Source organism: Anas platyrhynchos, chromosome 13 (assembly GCF_047663525.1).
Source record: "Anas platyrhynchos isolate ZD024472 breed Pekin duck chromosome 13, IASCAAS_PekinDuck_T2T, whole genome shotgun sequence".
In the NCBI taxonomy this organism is placed as follows: domain Eukaryota; kingdom Metazoa; phylum Chordata; class Aves; order Anseriformes; family Anatidae; genus Anas; species Anas platyrhynchos.
This window is the reverse complement of record NC_092599.1, coordinates 12,919,837-12,936,330: the sequence shown is the minus strand read 5'-3', so window position 1 is coordinate 12,936,330 and position 16,494 is coordinate 12,919,837. Positions and strand designations below refer to the sequence as shown.

The 16,494-nt window shown below is 47.2% G+C and overlaps 1 protein-coding gene across 1 annotated transcript in view; it reads right to left on the bottom strand.

Annotated features, from left to right (window-relative positions):
• DNAH1 (dynein axonemal heavy chain 1) overlaps positions 1-13,784 on the bottom strand; it is a 75,375-nt gene extending 61,591 nt beyond the window's left edge. Inside the window, exons 1-9 of the mRNA XM_072044364.1 lie at positions 13,153-13,784; positions 9,043-9,289; positions 8,402-8,474; positions 5,877-6,051; positions 4,367-4,523; positions 3,476-3,608; positions 2,355-2,516; positions 1,589-1,841; positions 218-375 (exon numbers count right to left, since the gene is read on the bottom strand). Of these exons, the coding sequence (XP_071900465.1) occupies positions 218-375; positions 1,589-1,841; positions 2,355-2,516; positions 3,476-3,608; positions 4,367-4,523; positions 5,877-6,051; positions 8,402-8,474; positions 9,043-9,289; positions 13,153-13,445 (1,651 nt within the window). The 5' untranslated portion in view covers positions 13,446-13,784. The remainder of the gene's footprint in view (positions 1-217; positions 376-1,588; positions 1,842-2,354; positions 2,517-3,475; positions 3,609-4,366; positions 4,524-5,876; positions 6,052-8,401; positions 8,475-9,042; positions 9,290-13,152) is intronic.
• Positions 13,785-16,494: the final 2,710 nt, after the last annotated feature.

Here is a 16,494-nt window from a genome sequence, read left to right as displayed (position 1 = left end):
GATGGTAATGTGTTATACTGAGATAACATGAACATGCAAATACACTCTAAAAAAGAGCAAGCATACTCAGAAGTCTCATATCATCTCTTCCTGCTGTCCCTTATGAGCCTTAATCATCAATGTGAACCTGAGAGTTTCTGTAACAAGGTATAAAACCTATCATAGACAGACATCCTATAAGCACACCAAGTTCAAACTATTCCGCTCTATCCCATACCTTTCTCTGATACTTTCTTCTCCTCTTTGTCTGGCAGGGTGATGTAAGAAAACGTCTGAGGTTTGGAAGTGACGACTTTATCAAAGATGATCCTGTTCATGGTGCGCTCATAGTCTAATCTCACTTCTTTCTCCAGACAGGCCATACAGTCTAACACTCTGTTACAAGATATGGGAACAATGATAACCCACTATGTCTAAGCAGAAGTGTGTCTGTAGCTTTAATGCAAGATGTATCCTTCACTCATTCCTGGATCTGCTAACCCAGAAGCTCACTTAGTACTAAATATATTAGCACAGCCGTGCAGAAAACAGAACAACTATCAAAGCTATCAACTCAACATTTAATGATGGAGGTAAATGGGGACCTAGAAGTAGGACTGCAGCCTTCTCAAATGTCTTTTCATATCAAAGCAAAATCTCTACTGGGGGCATGCAGACAGAGAAGCATTACAGAGGGGAGGGTTAATAACAAAGAGCTGAGGAAGCTAGCTGGCAATTCTGGAGAAGCAGGGCTATCTGGAGCATCTTCCCAACTGCCTCCTGCTGAACACCTCTTGATGTTAGCTTCCTTAGCCAGAACATGTGTATAAGTGCTGAATGCCTGCTCTGCTTACCCTAGGAAATCATCATCTTTCACTCCAAGCACACATAGTACTTTTCTTTGTGCCTGTATTTCTGTTCACAGAGACCAATTACTCTCCTACCCTTCCGTTTAGGCTCGTGGACTCTACGGACCCTAACACCTTCCTGTCTGAGCAGGGCAATCAGTCATGGCTGATTTCAGCAAAACCACTAATGGCTTATGATTCATCAACCCAGGAACGCTTAAAATGCCTTCCTGACATGAACTGCATCTCAAAGAGACACTCGATTATATATCCAGGTGGAGATCTCATGTCCTGTTTGCTTCACCCTGTGCAGATCTTTTGATTTGCTTTTTGGAGCTGTTAACAAGTAGAACTGTCACCAGCAAAAAACAGCCAACTCTCTGGAGGCAGTTGGTGGTCTACAAATCAATTCAAAAATGACTGATCTGTGCACTGGAAGCACAGGGAGACAGCAAGGTCAACCAGGCCATTTCCATCCAACTTTCTGCTGTTGAAGGCCACTTAACTGCATGTGTAAGCACGGCTCAGTGGATCTGCACGTGAAGTCTATCTCCTTCACCCCATCCTGCACAGTTACTGGGCCTCCCATCCTACCTACTGCTGATGACATTCAGGGCAAGAGATGTGCACATGCTGGAAACCAAATGAGGCTATGAGTTGGCTGTTCAGGATCTGCCTCAAATGCCACCCACTTCGTACCCCTGTGAAGCCTTACAACAGGGCTGAAGGCTGAGACACAGGACATGTACTTGATATTTTACCTCTTCTCCTTCTTCAGTTTGGGAGTATGCAGAGCCCACAGCTTCATTCTCCCCAGGCTCTTCTTGCTGATGCTATTTAGTCCATCTGTGGGCATGCAGTCCACATACAGGTGATAGAGCATCAGTGCCTCTGTCTTTTTACGCAAGTTGTTGGCAGAAACTACCCGCTGTGCAAACACCCGAGGATCTTCAGCCACAAATAGCAAGCAAACTCGTGGCACCCAGTACTGACATGACAGCAGTGGGGCTCTTCCTGGGAAATGAAAGTGAAGTTTACAGAAGTCTACAGGGAACACAAAACTCAGAATGGCTTGTGGTGCTGACAACATCTGAGGGACAATGTAACTGTGTTGGCTTAATGGAGATCAAAACGAAGGACAAATTATGAGGAAAGCAAGGAGCATGGAATTAGTAGCATCTCCAAGCCTTTCAAAAGGTGCAAGTTCATCTTAATCTGTCCACAACCCCTTCAAAATGCCCAGAAAGACCAATATTTAAGTTGTCACAAAGGCAGGAAAGGTGAGAGACAGAAAAAGCAAAGGCATCTCCACAGGGAAGCCCTCAAATAGGTTGTCAAAATGAGGTATGGACTTCTCTCATCTGGAAGTTTTTCAGGGCAGGTTAAACAGACATGTCAAAAGTGGTATCAGGGAGAGGGTTAAAGGACTTCTTTACATCACTCCCATCTTTGCTTATGACTAGTGTGGGTAATGGACTGGCTTTCTGAATATATGCCAGATCCCCAAAAGCCTTACTTGAAACACACCTTCTGGAGTTTTTCCTCCATTGAGGATGGGTCTCCCTTCTTCATCACGCACCATCCCATTTTCATCTGTCTTATGGACCAAGTAGAGCTTTGTCTCCTTATCATAATCCAGAACACCAACATCAATCCACTTGTAGATTAATTTCTGGCTTTTGGGGTCCGCTGAGAGAAGAATCAAGGATTAAAAGAGGGTTAGTTTTTCTAACTAACAGGTTAGGGGATTTTTAGCCCTTTTCCAGAGGGCTACAGCAAGCGCTTTTCTGATAAGAGTGGTATGGCTACAATCAAATCCATTTACTAGCTTCAATCTCTGTCAATCTCATTTCTGCTGTGATCAGCTAAATAACAAACTCAGGTCTCACTGTCCAGCATTGCCAATTGTTTGCAACACCAGAGCCCTCCATTTCCCTCCTCTGGGGTGTGATCAGGTGTAGTGTTCCCCAGGGCAGCTGCACACAAACAGCAAGCAGAAGTCAGCCACCACATGCTGGCTGCCCAGGAATTTACACAGCTTAGCTTCTAGACATTTTGGTTTTGCAGCCAGCCAAGCCTCCGGAGGTTACTCCAGAGCTGCAGTCAGTACTCGTGCCACCTCCTATGCTTCTAAAGCTTGTGCATATGTGTTGATATGAGCTGCAGTCACAACTGGACTCCACTATAGGTGTACCTAGTAATGTCTTCTCATTGGGAAGGCTCTGGGTGACAGGAAAACAACATACATTCACGTCATTTAATTTACCCCAGATTTACCCCTTGGATTTTCACTGTAAACTACACTTGACTTCTGATCTTTCCTGAAATCCAGACAAAATATAATATGCTCAAGCTAACTTCAGCCTGCATATCAATAAAGCAAAATTTTGACTGTACTGACTTACAGGCAGAGAAACAGGAAGGTAGAAGTCAGAGGCTATTTCTAAAATGTACAGTCAGTCTAGGTCAGGACTGACAGTCATAGAGATCCTTGGTCTCTTGCTCTGACTGTTTTAACCTGGTCAGAATGAGCTATTGCTTTTCTGCTGTTCAGAGCTGCATTCATCAGAATCTATGTTCCCTTCTGTTAAATGGGCCCATAATCGTTAGCACTGCCTCACTTGAACAGTAACTCATTCAAGTTTTACCATGTCCCAGCACATCATCTGTAGGTAAAAGTGCTTTTCCAGGCACTGGCTTTCTATCAGGACATCCTGGCTCCAGTCCTAGTGAGATCCACTCTTCTGGTGTTCGACAGTCATACTCTTCATCATCAAATATCTAAAAAGCCAGGGCACGAGTGAAATTAAGTCTTGTTTCAGAAAGAATAAAATACCTGGTACAAAATTTAATGAAAGAAGTAAAATACAGAATGTCTGAGAGTGTTGTCCAAACACTTCTTGAACACTAACAGGCTTGCTGTCATGACTACTACCTTGGGAACCTGTTCTAGGGCCCCACCACTTTCTCACTGAAGAACCTTTTCCTAATATCCAATTTGAACTTCCCCGATGAAGTTTCATGTCAATCCCTCGGGTTCCTATCACTGTCACCAGAAAAGAGATAAGTGCCTGTCCCTCTGTTTCCCCTTGTGAGGAAGCTGTAGAAGTTTGCAGTTCCTAGACAGGCTACAAAAAGTGAAAACATTTAAGGCAGAAAAGCTGTGCTGATCTTTGATCAACAGTTTTCTCCCAAAGAGCAATATCTGCACCTCTAGTCCTCTCCAAGGGAGAGACCACCACCTGGAGAGGTTCCACACAAAAATACTGTTGACTACTACATCAAGAAGGAAACACGAAACAATACCTTTTATTTGAACACACAGATGACAACGTGGAACATCCTCAGTGAGGATCTAATAGAAGTTATGGATGCCCTTTGGAAGATGCTCACCATCACGTAGATATCTGTCAGGGCCCAGTGCTCCAAAGCACTGCTTTATTCCTCGTTGTATTAGTGACAGCTAAGCATCCTGTGATTCTCAGAAACATCCTGTGGTATAAGCAATGAGATCACAAGTGCTAAACATGTTTTCTTACCTTTAGTGGGAGGTAGGTAGGAAAGACAGGATCTTTTTTCTCTTCAATAGTTGGCATATTTTCAGGATCATGGTGCCTTGGCATCAGCTGATTGGAGTCTATCCCCTCACTGGCCAAGAGCTGAGCAACATCGAAGCTGAGATATAGCCGTCTTCTCCTGTTTTGGATTGAATAGGAGAAAAAACCATTTAAAGCACCTAGAAGGGGTCCCATACCCATAGCTCTGCATATCCTTGCACTGGGATGTTGCAGGCTTACCAGAAGGCATAAGAGGTCATCTGAGCTTTAAAATCTGACAAGCTGACACACTGAGAGCAGGGTTGCAGGAGGCTCCGTTGCCAGCCTACTGCCACTGCCAACAATAACTGCCACAGTCAGCTGTGTACACCGAGCTGAGCCAATGTGGAAAAGCATCTGATTTGAGTCCTGTCCTGGTTTCAGTTAGAAACCAAGAAAATTACCTCTGTCCTAACTGAAACCAGGACAAGTCCAAAGCAACTGCTGTGGGGATCAGCCTCACAACGGCAGAGAACAGCTGGATCACAGAGCACTCTCAGGGACCTAGCACACACATGTTCCGCTCTTTGTGGATCCTACCAGCGTTGTTCTAAATAATTTTTCCAGCAGCAAGGCTTGTTTTCTTCTTCAAGATGACTTACTAGTTGGTGGGTGTTTTTTTTTTTTTTTTTATTTTTTTCCTTAAATGTGGATTGTATCATTGAATATTGTTGGAACAGGCTGCCTAGGGAAGTGTTGGAGTCACCATCCCTGGAGGTCTTTAAAAGACGTTTAGATGTTGAACTTAACAATACGGTTTAGTGGAGGACTGGTTAGTGTTAGGTCAGAAGCTGGACTCTACATGTATGATCTCGAGGTCTCTTCCAACCCAGACAGTTCTATGACTCTGCTGATGTCAAGAACTCCCACACCCACAATTCAATTGGCTCAACTGGCAGGACAGGGACAAGCAGCAGGAGAACTGCAATGAGCACTAGGGCCAGGAAGAACCAGGAACTGAGAAGCTTTTTTATCACAAAGAGGATTATTTGAGTCTAATTCCAAGTTAACAGTACAGTCTGAGCACTCAGAAATGGTACAAAACCCATACAGCAGTGGTCTCAGAACTTTCTGATCATGCACCTCTATCAGTAAAAAGTTTAACATTAACCTGTACATGTATATAATTTATAAATAAATAGTCATGTACTAATATATTACATACGTTACAAAACAAACAATATAAATTAAAAAAGAGAGGAGAAAGATTAAATAAACGCTATTTTAAAATTTTTATTTATTAATGGTACAAAAATATTTTCTTGCTGCTCCTCAGTGGATTGTCTTGTACACCCTCTGGGGTCCACACACTCCATTTTGGACACCACTGCCTTACAAGACAGTATTTTCCTAGGGATTTTTTTATATGCCAGCTAATAAAAGCAGGAATCAACACCTTAACCTGCTGAGCCCATTCCATGATGAAGCCTTCAGCCACTTTCTGCTTACATACCTCTCTACTTCAATCCTCCGAGGGCACTGCCCTGGAAGCCTTTGGAAGGCAATCTGCACTTTGGGCTTAAATGACTCTACTGGGAAATCTGACTTGATGAGGTTCTTAGTGGTTGGTCCAGTCACTTGCGCATCCAGGACACTTTCAAAGTCCTCAGGCATCTTGAAGGTTGTGACTAAGAGACAAAGAAGTAAACATCTGAACTCACCAGAAATTACTCCGCTTTATATCCACACACAGGAGCACTGTGCTATCTACCAGGTTATCTCCAGAAGTTGCTTCACTAGATTTGTGAGAGAGAATCCAACAGGCAAAGGGGAAACAAACTTTAATGCCTCGGAGAGGGAAGATCTTTTTGCCCAATGCAAGATGTCATTACGTTTTTTCACTATTAAAATGATGGCACAGAAGCCTGAGACTGACTCCAATGAGCCTTATTAGCATGCAGGGCACTGACCTGGCTTGGAGGAGATCCATTCCCAGCTTTGCTGCAAACTTTCTACGTGACTGTGGGCAAGGTTCTGTTTCTAGTGCATGGCTTCCCTCAGTCTCAGAAAAGGGTGGGATTCCCCTGTTACACCAGGTTGCTCTGAGAGCAAGGTTCAGTTGTAGCTTGCTCAAGCAAACCTCCTACTCACATCAGCAGTGGTGTGAGGAAAAAAAATGGGTTAAACAGCTAACAATCTCACAATTCAGCCAAATGTTCTCAATGGAAATGTGGACTAAGCAAAAAGTATGCATTTCCAAGAATTGGCTGAAATTAAACCATGTCATTTACTCCATAAATAAACCAAACTGTTTGTATAGCTAAACAAGCTGCAAATAATAGAACAGCAGCAAACTGGGAATTTGAAGCTTAACCTAAATTAAGTAATTGCATGCGAGCTTTAAAAAGCACTATTCCCTAGACAGAGCTGAACACTGAGCCAAAAAATAGATTTTGGTGGAGTGAGAGCTTTTCATTTGATGAACTTTCACGTTTGATCAAGGAGAATCTTAGGGTTCTGGTTCTTAAATGCGTATTGTGGAAGGCAAGCTTTGGTCCCAGTCCTTCGCCCTGCAACAACGTGCTTCTGTCTGCATCAGGGCTGAGACACCTTGAATTCAAGGTAATGGTGTTGAGCAGCCAACAGTGCTGAAACCAGACACACTTCCTGACCCTGAGAGGGTCCTCTAAAGAAAGAGAAACAAATAACCTTATTAGAGGATCCCGACAGCACCCTTGTAGCTGTACACTGCCTGCTTAGGGACTCAAGAAGATAGCTGACTCCTCCCTCTATTCTCCTCTCCCTCACATGGAATAAACAGGATCCTAAATATTTTCACTGTCCATACCAATACACAAGCTTACAATAATTTTGAGGAATCCCTAAAACGCAGCGGGTTTACTACTGCTCCTTTAGCCTCATGCACATCTCTCACTTGGGGTCTTCGCAGAATGGCCCTGATTTGTATTTGTTGTTTGAGCACAGCTGTTCCAATTTTGTCACTCCATTGTTGCAAAATCCATGGCACCATCCATTATGGCACTTTGTGCACTATCAACTATTTATGTCAATACTTAGTGTTTCATTTGCATTTACATTTCCAGCCTGATAGCTTCTTCCCCCTTGAAGAAGCAGCAGATCATAAATAGAGATCTGTCTGCACTTGTTAGGGATGAGTCTGTCTTGTCAAGATTCACTTGAGGATGCAATCATTTGTCCTCACTCATGAAAATAAATGTCACTTCTAAGCACAGGAAAGTGGTGTATATATAGTTACCATCTCTCTAAGACTAAAATCCTCTCTAATGCACACTTTCTCCCCACTCGCTGTCAGTCTATGATCCATACCCCCAGGAATGCTCTAGGGGCAGGGAGAGTGCCAGCAGACTTTTCAGCTCTGCTCTGTGCCTGTATCTGAGCATCCATGAGACAACAAGCTCTCATAAGCAGGTGGGACCAGCAGCTCAGTATGCACGATGATCCCTTGCATCAAAGAGAGAACAAGGCACTCGGGAGCACATTTGGATGCAGAATGAATAAATGAGAGAGGATTATGATTTTGGCTGCAGTACCCAGATCCTGAATATGGCTTTAGAAGGCAGGTCCCACGTCACTGCTCTGGATAACCAGGGAAGTGGCACTGCCATCTCCGCACCCAATGATAACGCACGTAAACTCAGCACTCTCCTGGCATATGGCACTGCTGAATGCCACATGCCAAACTCCACATGGGATTTTGGGACCAAACTGCCATAGACAGCAACGCACTCCACCCTGAACCTTGGGGGTGGCTACATCCAGGAGAAAAGGGAGCATGGTTTTACCACCCACTCAGACAACATTGCTCTACCTGTACATGAAACTCATTTTTCATGGGACATTCAAGCAGCTCAGCACCTTTCCTGGCACTGAGAGGAGAATGAAAGCAGTGCACTAACCCATAATGATAAGCCTTGTTCCTGGCACGCTTAGCACAAGCACCCATAAGGCTCATGGCTCTGCTTCTTGCCACGTCACCTTTTCTCTCAGTATATTTACCTTTAGGGGTGTGCTGTTCGAGGTCCGCCTGTTTTACTAAAGCATGGTACATACGAGGGGCAGCACAAACATCCTGAAATACAGTGAGGGAAGTGTCAGAGATAACAGAGCAGTTATAGCACAGTGGGAGGGTGGGCTTAGGTGTCCAAAGAAACAGTGAGACAATAAAACTCGCTTTACCAGAGCTTTAGGGACAAATGAGACTGTTAATAAGTCAGAAACGGCTCAGAGAGGCACACAACCCTGGGAACTTCAGTCCAACATGCAGAGAAGCAGGGGATTTGCCGTCAATGTGCAGCCTGAAGTCAACTTAAAATGTGGACTGATGAGGCAGGCAGTCACCAGGGTTTTACTTTGAGATATCTTCTGCCTGGTCTGCCCTGCTGCACTGGTATCCTAAACCCAGCAACATCATGAAGACCGAGACAGCAATGGCCACCGAGGAGAGCAGCACATCTGTGATCAGGAAGAGCCTTATGGCTTTACTTTGTAAGGGTCAAGGCCCTGCACAAAAGCCTCTGAACAAAGCGAAGGCTAGGACCTGGAATGAAAGCTGTATTTCTTCACCCCAGGTGCACCATAGGTACACTTTTTTTCCATTTAAGGTCAGTGGTAGAAAAAGAATTGCTCTTTGCACTTACCCCTGAGATGCTGGAGGCTCCTGGAGTGATGACAGAGTAAGCCTTTTGTCTAAAGGCTGAGTATTTTTTTGCCTCCTTGTTGCAGCTACTGGGAAGCAACAGATTCATTCTTGGGCTGTCCAAGCATGAAGCCTCACCACTGGTACAGGGAGGGCTGGGGCTACTACCCAGAGATTTCATCAAATCCTTCGTTGGTTTATCCATCTTCCAAGGAGAACAATGCTGCGATGCAACCCTGGGCTTGCTACTGCGAAAAGACATCGAGCCTGTTAAACATCATCCTTGGCACTCCTCCACACCCCCCCCACTGTGCTGGATATCGTTGGCTTGCTAAGAAGATGAGTGGGTAACAAGGTAGATTCAGCCCCCTGCTTTGGTACCAAGTGCTGCCTTCAAGACCTGGGGGCCATTGGTCTCACATGGCTGGCTGGATGGCTCACTAACCCTGGGGAAAGAGAACGTTTTATTATTCCTAATGGGTCCTGGAGGAAAAAGCCAACAGCACGCACACAAAAAGCTGCTCTCCTGAAGCAGCAGGGGCTTCCCGGATCTGTGGCAACATGCAGAAGGCTGCCGGGAGGATTTGAGTAAACTGGGACTACAACAGAAGTGCTACTTTTGCTGTACCAAACCCCCTTAAAAACCTTGTCACACTTGACTCCAGTGGGAGTAGGCTACAGCCTAGATACCAACACGGTGACTCTGCTGTGAGGTCTGACTCTTTCATTTAAATAATTCAGGAGAGGTGTTTAAGTATTGCCTGACGAATATTAAAATATAGCCAGAAGCTCCCCTCTCTATCCTCCTGCAGGGGATAATTTTGCTGGTGATCTCAGCTCACAAATAATTCCTATTCTTCCACTTCAGGAGCTGCAAGTCCAGGCAAATATCACAGCTGCATGGCTGTATTTTATAAAAACCTTCATGCACTGAGAGAAACTAATTAAGAGCAGCCCTCGGACTTTTGGCATGATGATAATGCAACCCTTGATTTTAGGCTTGTCTAAACACAGAGATGCCTAGTGTCACTAATTAGTACAGCTAAAGCAACACGAGCCCCTCCAGCCTGTACACACATGTGCTGACAGCACCACCACACATAGCCGCATAGCTTATTCCTATAAATTATGAGTCAAAGCCCTCCGCAGAGTCTCTCGATGCTATTCTGACCATGATATGGCTTATTCATCAATTCCTGCTCAGGGCTAGACCCAGAGTCCTCACCTAGCTCTGTATGAGTACATTTGCATCCTGCACCCTTAGTAAGACTCGTGCACCTGCCTCGCTTGTTTCTGGGGGCCAAGCAGCAGGATGCTGAGTGGGAGTTGTTTGCCTCGCTGCAGCTAATCCTTAGAAAGATCTCACCTGCTTCTGTAGGCCACTGCTGGTGTGTACCTGCCTGGTCCCACTGACTGTGAGGTGACAGCACACTGCCCCTTCCTGCCATGCCCTCTGCTCTTTGACAGAGTGAAAGCTGTGCCCAGCCTACACCCCTGATCAGATTATTTTTTTCCCCCTAAAATTCACCTTGCTGTCTGTCTGCAAGAATGAATCAGGTACACATAGCAGAGAAAGCATTACATGCACGCCTGAGATAAGAGGGAACGACTGTGTGGGTTTATTACCGTAGGTTCAAGCCAGTGCACAATTTTGAGAGGCTGAATCAAAAAAGAAATCGGATAATAAATCAAGGTTACCATGATGCGAATCCTTTAAGTGACACAGAGTGAACGAACAGATTGCAGAGGCTTGGGAGATGAGATCAATAATACTTTCTCCCCTCCTTCAAGCTAGAAAAATCTCAAATCTTTCTCCTCTCAGCTTCTCTCTGGTATGGCAACTGGAACCTCATACCTTGAAGAATGAATTTTCCACGGAGGATTTTGTTTTTATTAGCTATTTTATGCTCTGGCCACATCTATTTTAGCAGCCCAGCAGGATTGATTGGTATCAGCCAAGATGCAAAGATCCCTGATGAAGCGCTGCTGGACTCCTTGCCGGCTGCACCGGCACAGAGAACAGCAGCAATGCGGAACGAGCCCTGCTGCAGCTCTCCTGCCTCATCACCTGAGCATCCCTCCCGGGAGAAGGGGCGGAGGTGGCAGTGTGACTCACTGTGCTTTTACCTTTTAGGACCAGAATCCATAACCCAACCAAATCAAAACACTATCTCCAAGAGGCAAGGCTCATCCAAACCTTTAGCCCGTGCTCCTTTTAGCAGGTCTGGCAATCTCTGCCCAGAACCCACAGCAAGGCTGCTGCAAGCTGTGGCCAAGCACCCAAGACAGAGCAAGCATGCACTAAGCCTGCCCACAGTAGGGCTAACTCTTCGCTGCTTTGCTCCCTAGGTACTCACTCACACCTCTGTGCAGTCTCTCCTGAGCCCTTTGCTCACAGTTAAACAAAACTCTAGTTGGTTTCCAGCTTGAAATCACCTGTCACGCTCTTGCAGATGCCCAGAGAGAGGGTCTGGTGTTGGTAACTGCCGACACAAAACTGACACGTACCACCCAAACTAAAGAACAAAACCAGGCCTCCAGTGTTTTATTGTCAGCCAGATGAGTGAAACAGCTTGTCTGAGCATGCTACAGCTGACTGAGAGATGGAGAACTGCTGAACACAAAGGGAATGCTGCCTTCCAGCCAGCCCACCACCATCAAGGAGGTTTTCCAGCACATGGCTTGGTGCTCCCACCCAGCTCCCAGAAATGGGCTCCACACTGGTTTGAGAAAAAGAGAGACCCCCTCTCTTTTGCTCAACCTAGATACTGTGCCAAGGGGTTTACTGTGGAGCAACGTGCTCTTCCCCAGCCTCCAGAAAGAAGAACAGCACCCAGGCTCCAGGGATGTCCTCACAAATCTCCATCCTGTGGTGACCCTGGCCTCCCACCTGTGGGCAGGAGGACTTGGTGTGGATTGCCAAGCCTCTCAGCCGCCTGAGATTTCAGCCAGATCTGCTACAGCAACCTCAGGCAGTGTGAAACAGCCAGCACTTGAAGATTTCTTTGTTGTCCGAGAGACGCTGGAGAAAAGCAGCAAACCTGGCTCAAGCCCTGTTGGTATCACACTCCAGCCGCCTGCTACCTCTGCAGCTCTCTCTGCCTTCCCACGTGGAGCACTTTCCTCAGCCCACAAGGGCCAGAGCTGCCCGCTGACAAGCGAGATTCAAAGCTGAGCAAGCCAGCTCATTGCAAAGCGATGAGATGCGGGGAGCTTGAAGGCTTCTGCTTGAGAGCAGGTCCTCCACAGACACCAAAACCCCCTCACCCCCAGCATCCAGGAGCACCTCCCTGCAACAGCAAACCCCCACCTGGCCTCACGTCCCCACAGCTTTAGCCACAAGAAGCTTTGAAAATCTTTCTCCTGCCAAAACACACATTTCCCCCAGCTGCTCAGCCAGGGTCTCCCACACCTGAAGAGCATTTCCTAGATATACCAGGTGCGCTGCGTTAGGCTAAATTGAGCTACTCAAAATGAGAGCATATCCTAATGGCACTGCTGACACAACATCAGCTACAGCGTCTGTGTGTCATCGTGGCAAAACTATAATTACAATTTCTCAGTAAATCCAGGCTTTATGGATCTGAGAAGAGAAACTCCCGCGTGTCTTTCTCAATGTCTGGCAACAACTTTTGATCTGTTGTCTCTACTTCTATTTTTTGATGCCAAGCTTCAACAAAATGCTCTAAGCAAGCCTCTTTTCTTTCTAATAACATTCAAATCGGCCTTAAAAATTGCAACAGAAGAGTACTTAAAAATAAGCTACCTCCTAAGCAAAGCCACAGATCAAAACCGAACAGCCATCAATCTGAAATCTATTTATCTCTTGATAGTCTTGATAGCCAGAACCCCACATCAGACACCATCACCGCGCAGAAACTCTTTTTTTACCCTAATTTAAGCCCCTTACCCTGAGCTCGGGCGAGCCGACGAGCTCTCAACAAACCCCTTTAACCACCACCCCCTGCTCCAGCCCTCCTTGTGCTGTAAAGAAGGGAGCTGAGGGAGCGCCGAGCACCCGGGCGGCGTCCGCGGCGCCTTGGAAACCGCCCGGGGGCCGCCTCCACCGCCCCGCTCCATGTCTCACCCAGTGCCCCCTCCGCTGCCCTACCCGCTCCTTAACCCGGCCTGGGGGCTCTCCCGGTGGTCGGTCTCGTCCTCAACGGAGGGGCCGAGCACCAACGGTGCCTGCCCGGGGGGGGCGGAATCCGCCGCGGGCGCTCGGGCTCGTCCGTGTGGCGGCCCCGTGCGGCCGCTGCTGCCAACGGCCCGGCTGCCCCAGGCCTGGCCGGGTTGCCCATGGCACCGCAGGGCCTCCTCTGCCACCACGGGGGACCTGGGGGCTCGAGGTGGCACCGCAGAGGCCCCCCCAGTCAGTGCCACACGGCCGCTGCTTGCTGCCATAAGGTCACCTCAGAGGTGCCCCCACAGAGCACCCGCCATCACCATAGGGCTACCACAGAGTCACCTCCGAGTCCCTGCTGCCACCCAAGAGCCACTGCCACCAAAAAGCCACTACAGAGGTGCCACTACCGCCAAAGGGGAGCAATCACTGACTTCAAGTCACCGTTGGCATCGCAGAGCTGCCACAAAGGCACCACCATTACAGGGCCACCTTCACGGCCACAGAGACACCACTGCCACAACAGAGCTGCCACTGCCACCATAGGGTCACCACAGAGCCACCATTGCCATAGAACCACCACCGAACCACTAGCAGAGGCCACCACCACCAACAAGCTATCACCAACCTCTGCCTCCCAGGGCTGCCAGTCTCTGGGGTTATTTACATTTGAGTTTATGTACCCATGAACATCCTAAGCCATCACATCTTCTGGGTCATGCCACCTGGGAGGGCTGACTAACCCTATGGGATGTGCCCCTGGAGAACATAATGACCACCAGCTGGGCAGACACCCGGCAAAACGAGGGGCTGCAGGAGGAAGGAGCTCACCCTGCTCGCATCCTCATGCAGCCCCAGGGAGATGAACAGCTTTGGATGGACAACTGCTTTGGGGCTAAGTACTCAAAAGCATGGCCAGGTGGGGATAGCTCTGCATGGCTTCCTGGGTAGCTCTGGAGATGCTTTGTGTCCTGTCCAGGGGGACAGAGGATCAGGCCCGTGTCCAGGCTGTATGGCAGCGGGGCAAGGGGCTGTGCCACCAGGAGGCAGCAGAGCCCAGGCAATGAGCACCATGTCCTCACCCTGCCAGGTCTTGGAGTTTAGGAGGGAAGCGCTTCTGTCATCCCCGAATTTGCTTAAGAAACCCCCAGGAGTAGGTTCTCGATTACACTGATGGCCTCGTTGCTTAATTTAAGAAAGGAGCACATGCTGGCTTGCCTTGATTAAGTTTAATGTAATTATGGTTCTTCCTGGAGATCCCAGGGGTGGTATCACAGATTGTGCCTCTTGGCCCAGAGGATACAGAGATGAAGCTCCATTGCACTTCGCATGGGAAAATACCAAAATTTTCACACCAGCTTTGTGCCCCTTGCAGTGGGTTTGAATTCACAGCAGGTCTTCCTGTCCCTCTGGTTAGCTCTGCTTCATTTTTGACCAGGCTTTCAAAGTTTGATACAAAATGCTTCAGCAAGCCAGGAGATGAAAACCAAACAGTTTCAATTCTTTCAATTGGTTGGGCCTTCAAAAACCTACTAAGCCAGAACAGAAACTAAACGGGTGTGCAGTTGATCGTGCTCCCTATCAATGTCCTGAGTGATGGTTGTTTCATTTCAACCATCCCATGTTTCACCCATTTGATGGGTGCAGCAGGGTGTGCCAATACCATGTCCCATTTCCACCAGCAGATCCAAAGTGGTAGTGGCTGGCATTTGGCACAGCCAGCTGCAGTGTTGCTGAATGTCTTTGTGGTTTCTCCTTGTCTCAGCCTGAGCTTAGATGTTCTCCCCAGCTGGGCTGACACAAAACATTTAGCTCTGTCTTCCTTCCGACAGTTCTTCCTGTTCTTTTTCTGCCTTTCCAGACCACAGGTCTGCCAGTAGTTACAGGTGGTGATGAGCTCCCAAGAAAATGGTTCTCCAAGGACAGGTTCCTGAGTTTCTACTGGACTAGCTTGATCAGTGAGGCTTTGTTTACAAGACCTTGTTTCTCTGCTTTGCCTGAAAAGCCTGGCTCCTCTGCTTTGCATTGTCCAAGAGCTGTTGTAGGCACTTTTCCTCCCCTCAACTTTCACCTCTTTTAGCTCTGAAGCATCTACCCCCAAACCAGCTCGGAAAACACCAGGGCAGAGTATTACATACAAATACACTCTTACAGGGAATGGCCTTCCTCTAGTTATAGGAGGAATAATAAAATACCAACATGCCCAACTTCTGTGGACCTCAGAGATGATGCGCGAGTTGTTTCATCACTTGCACCTCTCCAGCGTGGGTGGCGAGCACCTTCAGATTTAGCAGTGTTTCCATACCCACCCCACACTCATTTTGCTGAAGGTGTAAATGATCCTCTAAACACAAGGCCACTGGAGAATAAGGCCCTAGATTTCTCTGTCTCCACACCTACGTGTGCTCCCACACACAAGAGACAGCATTAATCTAGAGTAAAACACCACATGTTGACAACGCTAACGGTACATTTGACAGAATCTACTTAGATCAACCCCCAAAAATGCAAACCCACAAGGAAGTCACAAAGCAGGGAGAGACAGGATGAGGTCTGGCTTCATGTTGCCTGATGCCCTTCTCCTGAAAATGTAATTTGTTTCTGGGAAAGCAACATCAAGACAGATTCACCTTTATATTCCTACTACTTGTCACAGCTTTCTCAACGCAGGGCAGATGGTTACCTTGAATTCACAAAGGCTGGGACTGCCGTAGCAGTTCATACCAGCCAGCTGTGAATTCTGTGCTTTCAAACTCTAATTTCCCCCTTAATCTCAAACAATGAGACTTGAATATTTGTGTTGGTTACTTTTCTCCCTTGTCTCCACCACCATGCTGCAGCAAAGTGTCTCCCCAGGGCACATTCTCTCAGTCAGGATACCACCGCCAGCCCATTCAGAAGGCTTCAGAGAGAATTTTGCAGGTGTTGGTTGCTTCTCCATGGAAAGTGCACAGAAAGCATGGGGCTGACCAGAAATAGGAATTCGGTAGTGAGGGTTGCCAGGGCCACACCTGAGCAGGAGGGAGTGGTGGTGACAGAGCTCAGCAAGCCTCAGATGATGAGCTCTCAGCAGAGATGGTCAGCAAAGCGTGCAATTGGTTTCTCTTGGCTGAACTGGCCAGAACTATCTCTAATACAATGCTGCCATCTTCTCTATATGGCCACAAATAGAAAAATCCTGTCAGCCACCAGAGAGCTGGGAGATATTTCTAGGTAGAACCTACTTTTATTGGGATCTTGATTTCAGAGATTTTCCTGAGGATTCCACCTGCTGGCTCCCAAATCCCCTGCAGCTGGACCCTTAATAAGTCAGAAACCCCAGCCAGATGG